Below are 16,752 nucleotides of genomic sequence, written 5' to 3'. Positions count from 1 at the left end.
CTGGAATTTTTTCTTTTAGTATGATGTCATCTCTGCTCTGGTGGGTCAAACTTCTTTAGAAGCAGAATGTTTTATTGCTTGTTAGTCATCTGAAGACAATTTATGTGGTTAAGCTCTTCACACCTCTCTTTACTTCCTTTTTCCAGTTCCTGCTACACAGCCTGGGGTCTGACTGACATGATGATGACACTGTCCTTTCTATTAATCTGTCTACAACTGGGCTTATAAAACAGTGCGACTGGTGGCACTCTTCACTGAATGTTGAGTGAACTGCTTTAGAATTTGAAAATACTTCATTCAAAGTCTGAGAATATGATTCTTCTCCAAAACAGTTTTGCAGTAGGCAGGATAGTATCTTTTCCAGCTTTGCTTGAGCAATATATAAAACTTCATTTGTTTTATTGATTTTATTAAAACCTATTGTCAGTGCTTCTTCTTGTAATGATGTAATTTTTTTTTTGAGACAACAAATGAAAATGTTCCATTAGTAAGATTTCGAATTCTGGCTGTTACCAAATAGACTTTTTTTTTTTTTGGTTTAAGTTACTGTAGCACCTGTCAATTACTCGTAAAATAGCATTAGTACACTGAATATTTATTAACCAAGAGAACCATTTTCCAGTTATGGAACCAAACATAAAACATTACACTGCAAATGCCAGTCTGTTGCCTAACCCTGACATGACTATGGCCTATCTGTCCAGATGTACGGGACAGATATGCTAAATATTCAAATCTAAAATGTTATTGAAGCATATATTTTTATCTCTGTTTAGTTTTGTTGCAGTTTGCTTTTTTCAGGTTTTTGTTTGTTTGTTTATTTCAGGGTTTTTTGTTTCAGTTTGGGGTTTTTTGGTTTTTGTTTTTGGTTTTGGTTTTTTTTTTTTTGTGGCTTGTTTTTTTTTTAATATATATTGAGCTCCATAAATTCCTTGCAATGGTTTCTTCTTTTTCTTTAAAATCTGGACCACTGTAAAGTTGAAAACTGAGTCCCTGACCTGGAGATGGAACAGCAGTCTGTTGCTAGTTATCTTCTACTCATGCCACCCACTACCTAAAACCCATGGCAGATACCACTAAAACTCACCCGAAGTGTTAGGTGTAAAACCACAACATAGTGCTACTATCAAAGTATAGAAAAATAGCAACTCAAATTTATTTCTGGTGCTTATGGCTGAAAGGTGTACTGTTAGTTGTCTTATTGTCTCTCTAATACTTTGGAACTGTATAGGTTATGGTGGAATAACTCTAGATCCCATACTGTATGTCTTGGCATAGAAATAACAGAATAGTTTAATAGTATTAAACCTTTCGGTTACTGCCCTACAAATGATGATTTGTTCTTGATAAGTTTCTCACTCATGTAACCTTTGACCTCATAAAATACTAAACTCATACTGAAACCTACACTGTATAATGTCAGATTTTTTCTCCATTTTCAGTTCATGCAGTTAACTTGTATCAAGTTTAAAAATAATGTTTTAAAAGAATCAATTTCATGGTGAATGCATCTAGTCAAACAAGCTATTTAAACAACATCTTACTTGAGTGTAGCAGACCGTTTTACAAGTAACTGAGAGTTTTACAAGCCTGTGTTTCAGACAGGATAATTGGTTATTTCTTATATGTGAGTTTGGGACTTGGACTCATTAATGTCAATATACAGAACTTTTCCTGGCCTACTATGGAGTACTTAGTTACGGTCTTTATATCTGTAGTAATTTTTAATAGTTCATTATCATGGTAAAATTGTTCAAGTTTTCAGTAGGTTCTCAAAAAACTAGAGTTATATACTATAACTATAGTGTAGTCATAAACTTATATGTAGTTATATACAACTTACATGTAGTTATATACAACCCAACTATATTAGGTTGTCACTAGTAGTCAGGAATCCATGGTGGTTTCTAATGTAGAAAGAAATGAATTAATAATACCAAATGTGCAGAATTAAGACATCTTGAGCAACAGAACCCCACATTTAAAGAGATTATTATACCTTCGTCAGACCATGATTTTGAATAAGTAGGTTACTCTGTGAGTAGAGAATGCTTAGAAAAATCGTACATTTTTAAAGTCAAATTATATGAATCTTCTCATCCATTTCAAAATTTATATCAGCTATGTATTTTCTGTACATAATTGTCTTTTCAGTGCGAAGCTTACCTTAGGTGTAATGCTAGGACCTATTGGTAAAACTGCAAGTCAGATTCAGAGAGAAGCAGCTGCCTGTCAGCTTGCAGAAGCTGGGTTTCCCTTTGTGCTGGAATTGCTTTAAAAATACCTGCTTTTTTTTTTTCATCAATACAGTCATGAGAATGGGGGGTATCACTAGGCCATAATCTTCCTGCCTTCAGGTGCTTTTCTTCAGAAATAATCTGGCTTTTTTGTGACATTGTAAAGACACTCCAAAGTCATGGATGTACAAGGCAAGCATTAATTCACTTAATCACATTAACAATAGCTTTATTACAGATATTGTTTTAAGCATCTCCAATAATACTGTCAGTAGCTTTTCTTCAAGGAGGCCATAAATTTTATAACTGCTGTCTGTTTGGCCTAGAATTTGGGAATTCTTTGGAAAGGAGTGGGTTTATTTTTATGTAAAAGTTGATATCCTGCCTGAGATATCAGTGCATCTTTCTTCTTGTATGAATATGAAACTCTTGATCTACTGCCTATTATTTCATCTTTGTTCTTGAAGTGTGGATCAGAATAATGTAGGGCAAGTGGCATCTTGATGTGGTAAGCGAAGAATATTCATTACTCTTTGCTTGTCCCTTCCCATGGTGCCTTTTTATTACAAGACTTCTCAGACAGATGGGACTCCCTCCTGCAGCCTACAGTAATGGAAGAAATAGCACTCAATCTTCAAAAAATGAGAGATTCTAGTCTGTTACTATTACATTTAAAAGTAAAAAGAACTTGTTCCACATCTCATTGTATTAACCCATTTTCTCAAAATTCTTCTGGACAACCCTGTCTTCACTCCTACAAACCTCTGGATTAGTTCTCTAATATGGCTTTCCAATACTGGAAATAGTTACCTAGATTAAAACATCCCCTCTCAATGTAAAGTGCTTCTGTTTTCCCCTTTTCTATGAATCTTCATGAATTTCCTGTCACTTTGGAGGCAGCGGAAAACTGAGTTTTGTACATGTGTGTTCTCTATACCTTTGCATACAGGTCTGTGTAAATTTTCCTCTTGGTATCCTTTTGCTTTATGAAGGAATCTGGAAGCTGTGGGGGTTCTTTCTCAAGCAAAGTCCTATTCACAGGGTTTGGAGGAATTCTGCCATATTTCAAGATGTAGAGATATTAAATGTGAATAAGCAGCGTTGGGTCTGGAGCTGCTTGGAATACTAATTAAAAGCAGTGGCTTGCGATGAGTTTGGAAGCATAGGCACTTCAGGAGACCTGGAACTAGAAAAGTTCCACATATTTGTCTCTTCTGACTGCAGGGTAAGGAGGAAATCCTCAGAAACATCTCCTCCTAAGTTCTGGTCAGAGAGGAGCTGGCAGTGACAGAGTCTCTGGGAGCACTTTTTGCTTCATAAATACTGTGTGCTAGCTTTTTCAAAACCAGATTTATTTCACAGTCCCTGCTCCCAAACCTGAAATGGATAATTGCAGTTAGTTCTGGGCTTCCATTGCCTCTGAGTAAACTTTGCATAACTAATAATACTGCTGTCAGCAAAGGACCTAAAGGGAGGCTGAAACCATCTTAGATTTGTAAACTCTGCTCTGTACCTGGTACGGGACAGGTGAAGTAGGCTCAGCCACTGCGTGGTCGTCTGTGCATGACAGCATGAATCCTGTAGAAGCAGAGCTACTGCTGAAAAAATGCCTTTTCTTTTGTGCTTGTACTGGCTGTTGGCTTGGAATGGTTTCAGCAGTGTAAATGTGGGGAGCCAACCACAAAGCTCTTGGAAATCCTTTTCTTCACTGTTGATACAAGAATACATGTCCATACAGTCTTTTGGTGCTTTGCAAACATGGGCATGGTATACAGATGTTATTTATTCAAGTGCTAGATTTATATACATGTTCAGGCAAATGCAGATGAATCACATATGCAACTCTCCAGAAAATATGGTTTAACTGTTATCTGAACAGAAAACATGCCATTTGCAGAAAGGGATGTCATAATAAGGATTGATCTTTGGACTTCTCTTTATTCTAAAGGTTATTTTGGCATTCAGCATCACAGGTAAACTTTTCTGGGGGGAGGAGTGTGGTAAAAACTCAAAACTTGTGTACCTGTGTCTCAGGTTCAGTTGAAATCACAATCGGTACTTAAAGCTATTATTTTGCTGCTGAAATCAGCAGTCTGTTGTTAGTATTATATTGTGAAGTAAAGCATGAATATCTGTGGTTTATTGAAAAAAAAATCCTACAGCACTAATCAAATCTCTGAAGTATATGTGGCTAAAGGTCTTGAGTGTTGAGTTTCTACTTGTTATTTGTACTTCTTACAGTATTTAACTGAAGATGTAACAAAAATCTGGGTAAGACAATGTAGAAAGATGAGTGATGGTACAGTGTAAGTTTTTACTAGGTTTCTTCTTTGGATTATCTGCTTTTTTTTTTCCTTTTTTTTTTTTTTTCTAGCAGTTTAGGGCAATAGTAATTTAAACAAATTATCCTAAGTTTAAACTGATCTTAAATTCATTCAGTTATTTTTGTTATATCTTAAGAATGCATCTGGATATACTAAAAATACACTTATATAGAAAATTGGCCTTTAAATGCAGTAAATAGGCATTTTTGTCTCTGTAAGTATGTAGCTGTCAGTACCTGCTGCAACTTAAAGTATGTCAGAAAATGCAGTGCTACGTGGAATCAGTAGGAGCAGTAAATTAAAGGCTTAGTTGCAGTCTTGTATTAAAGGTGATATCTGATTTCTACTTCTGATGAATTCTTTGGACTGAAGTAAAGAATTACAGCTGTAAATATTAAAGGAAGATATTTTTTTGTCCTTTCATTGCATACATTTTCATACAGTGCCTCATTCTCTGTTCTCATTGTTTCACTTGTCACTCAAGAAGGGATGCTGTTTTGCTCACTTTGAGGTTGGATATTGTGAGCCCTTGTCTTTTTTGTCTGACCCAGCACTGTTCGTATGAATTTTCACCTGGAAGTGTGTTGTTTTTTCTATATAGATATACTGCTGCAATTTTCATGTTATCTGTACATCTTCCAGTTGTAGGAAAAGCACATACTCATATAAAGAGAATACACCGGGTTATTGAGGCATGGTAGATATATGTTTTTGGCAGCTACCATATTCTTACTGCGTCTTTTGAACAACTTCATAGAATGGAACCAAAGAAACTTAATACACCATTGTATCACTTCCTTGAAATGAGCTGATAGTTGCTAGTAGCCTCTCAAAGCCTATCTTTGCTTACACCTGTGTACATGGAAAGCTCATTAGTACATTTGCACCCTCAAATTTTCTCACTCTTAGCCATTATACTTGTCCCAAAGTGATTATAATATGACCATATGCATCTGTATATAAAAAAACAACTTACAAGTTTAAAAAGACTTCCACTCTCTCCATCCTGATAAATGATGCAATATTTTACAGTAAGCACCCATCTGTATTCATCTTCCAGCTCTTCAGCTCACTCCTTTTTCTTGTATCACACTTGCGTTTTCCAGTTCTTTGTGCTCTCTGTTGGAACAGCATGTCTGTGCTGATTTTTGTGGCATCATATTTCTTCATTCAGAAGTTATGATTTTCTTTAAAATATATCTTTCAGCAATCACTTGTGATCTAAAAAGTGTAATGCCTTGTGGCCACTGGATATAGCAAGGATGGGAGGGTGTGCCTGTTCTGCAAAGCAATGTGTAAATTTTTTTGAGAAATATATGCAAAAGTGACTGTATTCCTCTTTTTAAAAACATAAGAGCAAAAAATATTGTCCAGATCTATTACTAAGCTAAGCACACAGTGAAAGTGTGTGAAATATGTTTTAAAAAAAAATTAAAATAGAAACATTAATTTGTAAAATAATTCACCACTACCTGTGATTACCTGTACAAAAAGGCTTCTAATAGTTTTGCAACCTTGTGTAGAAAAAGTTCTTACCCTGCCACCACACAGAAATGCTGAAGAAGACAGTCTTAGGCTTGGTTTATTTTTCTACCTTTTTTTTTTTTTTTTTTTTTTTACTTTGGCAGTTTGTATTTAAAATTAAAAAAAAATAAAAAAGCAGCTCAGTTACACAATTTTTATTATCATAAGATGCACTGAATTAATTGATTGCAAATTCTTACCTTGCACAGATCTTGGATTCAGTGGCACATAAAACTCACAGGTAGCAGTGAAATACTTAGCTTCCAAAAACTAGAATTTAAGAGATTTCCTATGGTTGGCAGTGTTGTTTAACCTCAAATGACATTCCTGGGAATAGTCTTGTGCATAGGTTGCTGCAGATCACAACATATCACTCTCCCTTCCCTTCAACTGAGACACTTTCATTCCCCTCCCTGTTGCGTAAGAGGTATTCCTTGTGGATGCAATAAATATGAGGTATAAGTGTTTCAGGGGGAGTACTTATGAGACATAGGTACATTACAGGGGTCCCTCTAGACATGGATGAGATCACTGTAATGAAGAAGCATACGAGCAGGCACACATGAAGTCAGGGGGATATGAAGTGTCTCTGTAGGAAGAATAAACATAATGAAATTTCTGCTGACAATTTTGCATGTTAGAGCAGCTGTTCTGGTCAGACAAGAGGTCCTTTTTAGCCAAGTGGGGTGTCAGATAAAGTGCTTTCTAGCATATTTGTAGGGTAAAGCATGAAAGTGTTAACTCTCGTACAAAAGTGTATTGAGCTAGTTGATTTAAGATGAAGTGGCTACTGATCGACTCCACCCATCCTTATAAATCACTATACTCAGAACTGGGCCAGCAGAAAAGTATCTGTAGTAGCTCAAGAGGCTCTGCAGTTTGCAGTCCAGCACAGTAACATAAACTACAGTGGATTTCATTTTACTTTTTAGCATCAGTGCTGATTTAAGCAATGGGTTCCACTCTATGGTTAGTTGGTCACCATTTGTGGTTTCTATGTAATTTGCCAGAATTTCCTTTCTTTTGTTTTCTGTTTTCCTTTTTTAGACATTACTTTTTTTACCTCTAATACCATCCTTTTCCTTATTGCAACCGTTGAAAGCTTTTTTTGTTTCTTTTAAAGTCTTCTGTAGCAGTATAAATATACTCTGAGCCTCTAATTACAGTATGTTTTTTCTATGCCACCTGCACGCATTTTACCTTTTTAGCTGCACAGTTCACTTTCTTTAAGTTATTCATTTTATGTAGTTTCCCTTTTTAAAACTTAATGTTATGTGATGGGCTTTGGGCTTTTTTTTCTTCTCCAAGGATTTTGGATTAGTGCATGCTTTGGTCACTGTTACAGGCAACTTGTCTGCTGGACTCAGCAATCAAAATTGCCTCTCTGTCCTGCACCTTCTAAGAAGTTGCTCCAAAATGCAGATTTATATGATATCTGGAAAGGAAATCTCATCAGAACGAAACTTTCTGTGCGAATATGAAGAACCCCAGTTTCCCATTATTACCACATTTCTTGTCCATGCAGATTTGGGATAAATGAATGAAGCACTTATTGTGGTTAATAAGCAGATTCAGAAAATTAGGTTATTTTCATTAACTTTGTAACTCCACCAGTAGTACTCTTGCAGTAGTTTTTTCTTAATCCCATAAAGTCTTTGAAAAAAATCATACTAGGAAGGGCACTGACATGCCTGTGCAACACTTGATTAGATATAATATACAAGTGTTGTTACTTTTTTTTTCCAGTAAAATTGCTCAGTAAAACAGCAATGTTTTAAAAAATATATTTTACCCATTAAATTCAAATACAGCCTGACAATGTAAGTTACTACCTGAAGTCTTCATTTGCTTACAGCAGATTAATCACAGTGGGTTAAAAACTTTTTTATGCTGTTGAAGTTTGGTATTAAAATTTTGAATTCAGATGGAAAATAATACTTTCAATCACCTTTTTTTATATTGAGTAATAGATAGAAATTGCTCTATAATAGTTTGCTGCAATACATAAATTTTCCTGTGTGTCATATGTTCATGTGTTTTGTGAACTGGCTCTGTGAAGTTCAGTAACAGAACACATTAAGAGGTTTCAGCAGAGCTTGGTTACTCAGCTTATGTATATCAATTTAGTAACATCAGTTCCACACTGATGTACTAATTTACACCAGCTGAGGTATGGGCACCAGTCCTTTTATTGTCCTCTTGACTTTTCTAGCACGTAGGTTAGCAACATTTGATAACCATATGCTTAGTGCATTTTGCCAGTAGAATAGGACTTAGAAGGTGGAGTGTAGGAAGAGTGGGAATAATTACAAACATGTATGGTTAGATTTTATTGACTTCAGAATGTGGCATAAATATAATTTCAGCTTCTCTATAAAACAAGGCTCCCATGTGGAACCAAGACATACAGTGATGCCCTGTAAAATAGTAGTAGAGAAGACTCAGAATTGTGGACATTTAATCCATGTATTTTCTTCTGGGATTGTATTTTAAAAATCTAGCAGTCCCAAAATTAACACTTAAAAATGCAAAGCCAGTATGTAAATGAATGCCTAATATGTCAGATATCTGAAGCATGTTAGAGTCTTTATGATTTGCTTGGGCATCCATGAACAGACAGAAAACTTTCTACTGTTTACACACGAGGAGAAGACAAAAGGGATTCTCTTAGGAGCTCACCCCTTTCTTATCAGCGCAACTGAAGGAAATTGTAAAGCAGTTACTGCTGATTACTACTTATAATGCATGTTAGGTGAGTGAGTATTCAAAGAGTTTCAGCTTCCTTTGGGTATTTTGGTAACTAATGTGCATTCTCTTATGAAATCTGGTAGGAAATGAGTGAGAATGGTGGTCAGCAGGGTAGATAGCAACTAGAGAAATGAAAGCGGATGGAGAGCTGAGAGCATTGCAGTGGAAAACTCAACTCTATAAATGAGTTGGGCATCTGATTGTGTTGGTCTATTTTCATGTAGTTGTTTCAATACTTGTATGTAAAAAAGGGTTCCTTTTAAAGTCAAAAATAAATTACTTAGTTTTAGAAATGAATGATATCTTCTGCCTTAAAAGGGAAAGAAATTTAAGTGAATTGGAAAATACGTGTATCCAAAAACTTAGTTCTAAACTTAGTTCTAAAAGTTTCAGAGATGTAAAGCCTGCTTGCAAAGGTCTGGACATAAGGAAGGACCACTGTGGTCTGACGTTAAAATGGGAAAATATAGTCACATATAGTTACAACCCAAGTGTCCCTTGGGTTGTGGGAAATCACCTCTGTGCTACTTCTAGTTTAATTATTTACTAAGCTACTTAGTGTTATTTTCTATATTTGGATTTAGAGACAAGTCATCTAGCAAATAAATTTTAGTTGATATTGGGCATCCAAATTAATAATTTATCTGCAAACTTTGTTCCACTAATCAATTGATGCTGTTTTGCTACTGAAGTGGAAATTCTGTCTTGGTGTCTACAGTCACTGAAACATAGCTTAAAGCTTTTATGCCTTTCTTGGCTAGAGGCTACCTTGGTATCCAATGTCATACTTGCCCACAAACACACAAGACTCAATGCTAGTCTGTTTACAGCCATCATGTCCTTATGTGTGTGTTTCTAGATACTTAATGCTTTTAAACCCAAGTATGCTTCTTATAATGTAATGACCTTTCCCTAATAATTTCAGTGCAATCTATAGCCTTAATTCTGTGTAAGTAAGATAGTTGACAGACTTCAATGAGCCCAAGGGGCTGATGGCAATAGTCTTCCAGTAGAGGGGGTGTGATGGACATCTCTGGGTCGTGGGTCTGAAACATCTCAACTTACTCAGCCATATTTGTCAGCTGAACTCCAGCAGGCTGCTCTATCTGCTATTGCTTTGTTAATGTTCTGTGCAGCTTTTACTTCCTCCCCTTATTTGAAGAGTCTGGCACTGAAACAGGCAAGAGAGCTTTCCTACCCTGCTTCTGCAGTACCATGACCAGTACCATTAGGTCATTATATTAATGGGGGTAAATTCACATTGGTGGCACTTCAGCTACTGGAAACATTTATGTTCTAGTCACGTATAACTGTGTTAACATCAGATGCTAATATGGCACTGAGATGGCAATTTAACAAAGTGCATATGCTCATACTAAAATACTGGTTGTTTAAGTTATCTTTATTTCAATTTGTACATTTTCTGAAATTTTTTTTAGGGGAAGTGAATATCACATACCTCGCTTCATTTTCAAATGTTTGCAGGTTGCTATTTATACAATTCTACTTTGCTGGATATACATTTTAAAAGGTTCCACCTGCATCCTTGCTGGGGAAGCAAAGCTCCCATAACCACCATTTTTTGTCCTTATTTTTCCTTTCTAAAAAATAAGATATGTTTCCTGCCACATTGTCACAGTTGAATTCTGATTTATGTGAATTAGAACAACTACAGTTAGCTTCCTCTATGAGAAGGCATTACTAGGTAAACAAACTGTTGTGTAGACACTACAAGAGCTGCATAAAGGTTTTACAGCTTGTTTGGGCTTGCGAAGCCTTTTTTATTTATTTATTTCTCCTTTTATTCCCCCTGCACATAGAACCTCACACAGTGTGGCTCCAGTTGCCTGTCTGGGGCCTCTACTGCCTACCACAATACAAGTAACTCTTCCTGTTGTGCATATTTGTGGCACAGTCTGTGATAAAATAAAATTAAGAATATTTGGCAATAATTACAAGGAGCAAGAATGTGCAAACTAAGTCAGGACTAAATATTTTGGTTGGTATGGTGACAATAGCAAGTACTGATGAATATAATTTTGGACTATGAAACGAAATGGCTATTTTGACAAGTCAAACAAGGGTAGACTCTTGGATCAGATAGTTTTGGATCAGATGCTAGCAAAGAATAAAATTTTGATAAAAACAGTAATCTGTGGACCAAAATAACCTGCAGGCTGCATTCTACTCCAAAGAGGAATAAAAAATATGTTTTGATATTGTACTTGCTACATTGTATTGTGCTTGTACATTGCAGGCTAATACTTGCTATTGTATTGAAAAGGAATTGGAATATACTACTAAATAAAAATAATTTCTTTCTCAGTCTTTCTGTGGTCTGTGTTTGTCTTGACAGCTGGTGTCTATCAATGATGACTGGTTTGTCCAAGAAATGCCATCTTCCTTAGTTACTTTGTCAAGATTTATCCACCTTTAAACTTAGTTCTATATTATATCATATTCTTATGCATCCTTGATGCGCAGTTGGTGCAGAAATGAAAATAGAATGAGTTTAATTAAAATGTTTCCTTCTTTATAGGCATTATTAGGCACTGTTAGTGAGCAGCTGAAATCTGCTGGAATGTGCAGGATTTTGACTAAGAGTTGCAGAAAAATATGATGTCTCGTGTAATAGTTATTACTATCCTAATTGCATTCGTATGCTAGTCTTCTGTATATAATTTTAGAAAAAATAACGGATTTTGGAAGAATTTTGGTTTTTCTAGTGCTCTCAAAGTCATCATGAAACCCTTTTCTATAGCTTACCTTGACTGGAAGTTAGGATTTGTGCTTTTTTGGCAGTTCACTTGTATAATTAGAATAGTCTGGCCACAAATTCTGCATCTTTACTGTTTACCAGCTGGAGCATGATGAAACAGCTTTAACATAAAAATACAAACAAAACCTGAAATTTCTTAGTCACTTTTGTTGTTTTGGCTATGTTTTTGAATACTTTTTTCATGTGCTTTGCTCTTTGCCTTAAGTCCATATAATTCTTCCCCAGACCTCCCAGGCTGTCAAATATATGGGGAGAATGGTAGCTTCCAATTAGGTCACTCACCCCTAAATAAAACACTTTTGGGTCACATCATATAACCTGTATTATAAGAACAGCTGTGGGTAAGATTCTAAAAATGAATATCCTGATCTTCCTACATGGGTTTTTTGGTGGTTTGGTTTGGTTTTTTTAGGTGAGAAAGAAAGAGTTGTCATTATAATACTAATCATTTTCATTTTGTCTTTTTTTTTTTTTTTCCTCACTAGATTAAAAAATATTTTGAACTTGAGCCACTTGCACGTGGAAAGCGCTGGATTCTTAAGCCCTGCTCCTTGGATGATATGGAGGCAGTAAAGGACAGCTTCTCCCTTCTAATAAACTTGTTAGAAGAGAGAGACTTCGAGCCTTCAAGAATGTGAAACGCAAGAGAGAAGAGTGGTTCTTCAGCCATCACTGTACCTGCACATTCTGCTCACAGCTTAATGGTGGTGTGGTATCAAGACAATGCTGTAATATGTTCATACACAGTTGGTGCAGAATGTCCTTTTGTTCAAATATTCTGTGAATCAGGTACACAAGTATTTCCAGTAAAGTTATCTACACTACTGAAATAGGGAGTTCTTCTTTGTTTACCATTATTTCTGCACACTGCATGTTGCATTCTTGCATTGTGATGATCCTTGATAGGAATTTTACATGCACAAAAATAACTTAGCGTGTAAAGGAGGACTTCTTGCTGCCTTGGTTTTTAAAAAGTACCTAATGACTTAAGGATTTCTGAGACTAATCTCTATTAGCTTGTTTACTGACCCTGCAGTCTGGAAAGCACAGCTACTGACAACCTTAATAGGATATCTTAAAGGTAAGCAGTTTAGTATTAATCGATGGAAAGGTTAGTCCTGAAGTTCTAGTAAGTGAAAACACAGTTGACAAGTTGGTTGGTTCCTCTTCTAAAGTCACTGCATCACCTTGTCAAGGGCAGAATGGTTTTTTTCCTGGAAGTTTCCTGAAAGTTAAATCAGCAGTCAGATACGTGCAGATAACAGTATTTGGGAAAAATAGGTGACATAAACAGGGGATCTAAGTAACAATATATTTAGATATAAAATAATTAATTTTCACTGAAAGTAGTTTTCTGTAAGAGAAGTGAAGCAAATTTCTGTTAAATCAGCTGTGGAGGCTTTACTACTGGTTAGATGTATCACTGTTTTTGAATAAGGATTGCTTCCTTTGTCACTTACTCATAGAGCAGTACTGTTACTGTCACATTGAAAAGGCAACTATACCACAATTAAGGCCCTTGCAGTGTTTGTACCATAAGCTTGTCTTTTCAACGGATTTTAGCTTCTTCTTTCAAACTGTGTCTGGGCTAAATGTTACTTAGCAGACAAAATGTATTCATTGGAAACAATGTAATTTGTAATACATTTGAAAAAATCCCATTTGGTTCCGTAACACAGTGCATATTTCCTCTTTCCTAGTTTTCCCCAGTGTAGGTTTGGATTTTTTTGGCTGCCTTTTGTAGATTTTTGATAACCATACCAGAATATTTTGTTCAATAAACAAACATCCCAGGTCACTGGTTCAACATGAAATTAGTCACAACAGGGTATGTGCAGATCAGTCTCTGGGCTGGTGCACACCTTGAGTGTTGTGCCTTGTGCATCTAGCTACCCTCGTGCATGACTGTCAGTAAACACAAACTATAGTTATGTGTCAGTGGTTCCTCATTGATTCTGCTTGTGTTTTGAAACTTGTAACTCCTTTTTTGGGGGCTTTAAGCAGCATATCCATTTATTTTTTAAGTTTGAAGTTTATTGTAGTTTCTCACTACTGTCTATGGGGATAAGAAAACAGCAACAATCAACTTTTAAAGGTTTATAAAACTATTTCTCTGATACTTACAATTATACTCTTTGTTTAAAAAAAATTAAATAGTTTTTTTTTGTTTGCTTTTTGATTTCCACTGCTTTCTTGCACTGCTTCCTTCAGAATTAATCAGAATTATTTCTACTCAAATGCATGGCCTGATAATCACTGTACTTGCTAGTATCAGAAAGAAACCAGGAGAATGGTAAGCTCCTTGTTTAATTTTGTGATAGACTAGGCAGAAAGCCTGAAGGGTATCTTTAATTTGTCTTCTGTATCCCGCAAGGTCAAGCACCTCACGCCTAATACCTTTGGAAATATCCTAGAACTGGAATTGTTCAATCTAAAGCACATAGAGAAGCCCTGTGTTGGTTCAGTTCTCTCTGTACTGTTTGGATGGGACCCAGCTGCCCATCAGTCTCTCTTGTGTGGACTAAGGAGGCTCCTTTCTCTGTATTTAAAGTGAAACTGGATCAAATTTGCAGTTGCAGACACTCTCTTAGCTTCCATGAGCTTAGAGGCTACTGTCCTGAGATTTCCATGAGGTCCCAGATTTCTGTCCTGTTTAGGGACAATGACAAATAAGTGGTGGGAAGGTGTGTAAGAATTGTTTCCCAGAGAAGGCAGGCATTCTTGTGAGGGGAAAGGGGGATTTGGAGCTTTTACCGCTTTTTTATTGAGCATTACTTAGACCATAAGAGATATTGTCTTTTTTCACTGTTTTCCCCCTTCTTTCCCATATTAAAGCTATGGACCAAAGATACACAGATGAAAATAAGCCCAACTATATTACATTCTTAAACCGTACCTACCTGTACCATCGGTGAGTCTGGTCCAAAAATGTTAGAGTTTCCAAGTTACACTTTGATCATGATTTCCCAACTGTGCACTGTTGGGAGGTGCTACATAACTAACATGCAAAAGGCCCAAGTACTTTTTAGTATGGCTCTGCCATGTGCCAGTGGCCTCCTAGACTAGGACCTTTTGATGCTTAGTGTTGTTTTCTTTAGTATAATGCCAACTGCACAGGAGCAGTGATTTTTTTTTTTCAGAATGATTTTGAATATGCTTTTTCTTACTAATACAGCGATCATTCCTCACTACAAGTTGAACAATACCTCATAACTGCTTAAGGCTAAGACCAACGCTTAACTTTACTTTGAATGTAGTTCTTCTGTGGTTTTCTGTTGTGGATGGACTTAATGGATGTGTAATTTTTGATGTCTTTAAACACCTTCACCTTTTTACAGAGGGATTAAAAAATGTTCATAGAGGCTCACATCACACTTCCTTGTCTAAAGTGTTGTTGAATTCTCTGGCTACAGTAAGCTACAGATACTCTGGCTACAGTTTTTATTCATATGACCAGTCTCAATTGTTTGGGGATTTCTTGTTTTGTTTTTCGATTTGTTTTTTTGGGTGTTGTTTTTTGGTTGTTTTTTTCAGATGTTCATCATTTAGGTGAAATAAACTTGGGCACTAGGCTATACTTTCCATGCAAGTTCATTAAGGAGTGAACATTGTCTTTTTAAAAAAGATATTGTGCTTTAATGTTCTTTAGCCATCTGTTAAATTACTTTGTGTGTGTATGTGTATATACCCACATTGGGCTTCTTCTCAGACCTGTGGCTGTCTGCAGTGTCTCAGCCGTCACAAGGAAAACATTATCAATCAGTATCCAACAACAGCTGCTTTTGACAAGCTTCTGTCTGCTGCCCAATACTTTACAACTTGTCAGTAAGACCTCTTTGTCTAACCACCCTGAGCTGGTAATCTTACTGCTTCCACGTTGTGTCCTGTACTTGTACTTCTAGCATTTGTATGGAAAAAAGTTAAATCTTAGTGAGTTTTGGTATTCTTTCTTGCTGTATAATGCTCCGTGTGTATTTAGCTTGCCTCTTCAAATGCGCTATACAGAAGTCTGTGATGTATTATTTCATTTAACTTCTTGCATTTCATTATATTTATAGAAGTTGCAGATTTTTGTACCGTATTAGTTAATACAGTTGCCTTTTGTAATGGCAATTAATTTATATTACAAAAGTTTGTATCTTTACTGTAGTCAAAAGTATTAGTTAACTGCCGTATTATCTTGACTTTATATGACAAATACAGTGTCTATAGTCAGAAGTTGACACATTCAAGTGGACAACTGCTGACATGAGGAACTTGTAAACTTGTACTGTTTGTGATTTATACATGATTTCCACAATCAAAAAAATTAAAAAATAATAAAAAAATAATAAAAAATAAACACTGTGTCGAGTTGACCTGCTGAGTTTGGATTTCTTGAGCAACTTTGTTTGGGAGTATGGTGTATTACCTTGATTTGGAATTTTTGAGGTAAAGTATTTTACTCCTAGATGAAAAAAATACCCTGCTCTGTAATCATTGCTAACTTACATGTAGTTACGCATTCATACGCACAGATATGTATGAAATAGAAAATTAAAAAAATTGGTTGGTTTTTTTTCCATAGGAGGATGTTGTTACTCTGGAAATATATCTGAAAAATATTGCAGGTTTATTGATAGAGCAGAAACTGGAATAATCTTTGTACACTTATTCCATATTAAACAGAGGGATGTGTTTATATTACTAGAAATTATTTTTAAATAAATTGCCAAGGCAAAGTGCATTACCAAAAACATCTACGTAAGTTGATTACAGGAAGAGGCTATGGGAGAAATAAAAGCTTGCTGAGACAACTCGGTTTTATCCTATTAAACACTGAGCAGAAGAGACTCTCACAATGAAAGCTGAAACAGCTGATGAAAGTACATCACTGCTGAGCCAGACTGGAGTTGCTGATTCAGCTACACAGGTATGCTTTTTTTTCAGTTTCTATTTTTAAATATGCCTTTGACCAAAATGAGGATGGAAATGAAAGATTTGAAAACTCAGAATATTTTAAAAACTACATTGTTTTATCTAAAAAGGAAGTGAAAAATCAGCTAATCATTCCTCAGTTGATAGCTCTTGAAAGAATTTTCGTTAGCTCATTAGCCCTTTGACCTAATAGTTCAAACAAATAAAAACATCTGTTTGTGTC

General features: G+C 35.8%; 1 protein-coding gene across 3 annotated transcripts in view; it reads left to right on the top strand.

Annotated features, from left to right (window-relative positions):
* Positions 1-15,941, top strand: part of ARL15 (ADP ribosylation factor like GTPase 15) — a 213,162-nt gene extending 197,221 nt beyond the window's left edge. For 2 of the 3 annotated variants that reach the window (XM_030467922.1, XM_030467920.1), the window contains one exon: positions 12,098-15,923. In XM_030467922.1, the coding sequence (XP_030323782.1) occupies positions 12,098-12,250 (153 nt within the window). In that variant the 3' untranslated portion in view covers positions 12,251-15,923. Of the gene's footprint in view, positions 1-12,097 lie in introns of all 3 variants that reach the window. The other variant, XM_030467924.1, reaches the window with a different exon arrangement.
* The last annotated feature ends 811 nt before the right edge of the window (positions 15,942-16,752 follow it).

This window comes from Calypte anna, chromosome Z (assembly GCF_003957555.1).
Source record: "Calypte anna isolate BGI_N300 chromosome Z, bCalAnn1_v1.p, whole genome shotgun sequence".
NCBI classification, from domain to species: domain Eukaryota; kingdom Metazoa; phylum Chordata; class Aves; order Apodiformes; family Trochilidae; genus Calypte; species Calypte anna.
The sequence above is the reverse complement of the archived record's forward strand: the minus strand, read 5'-3'. Positions and strand labels throughout refer to the sequence as shown.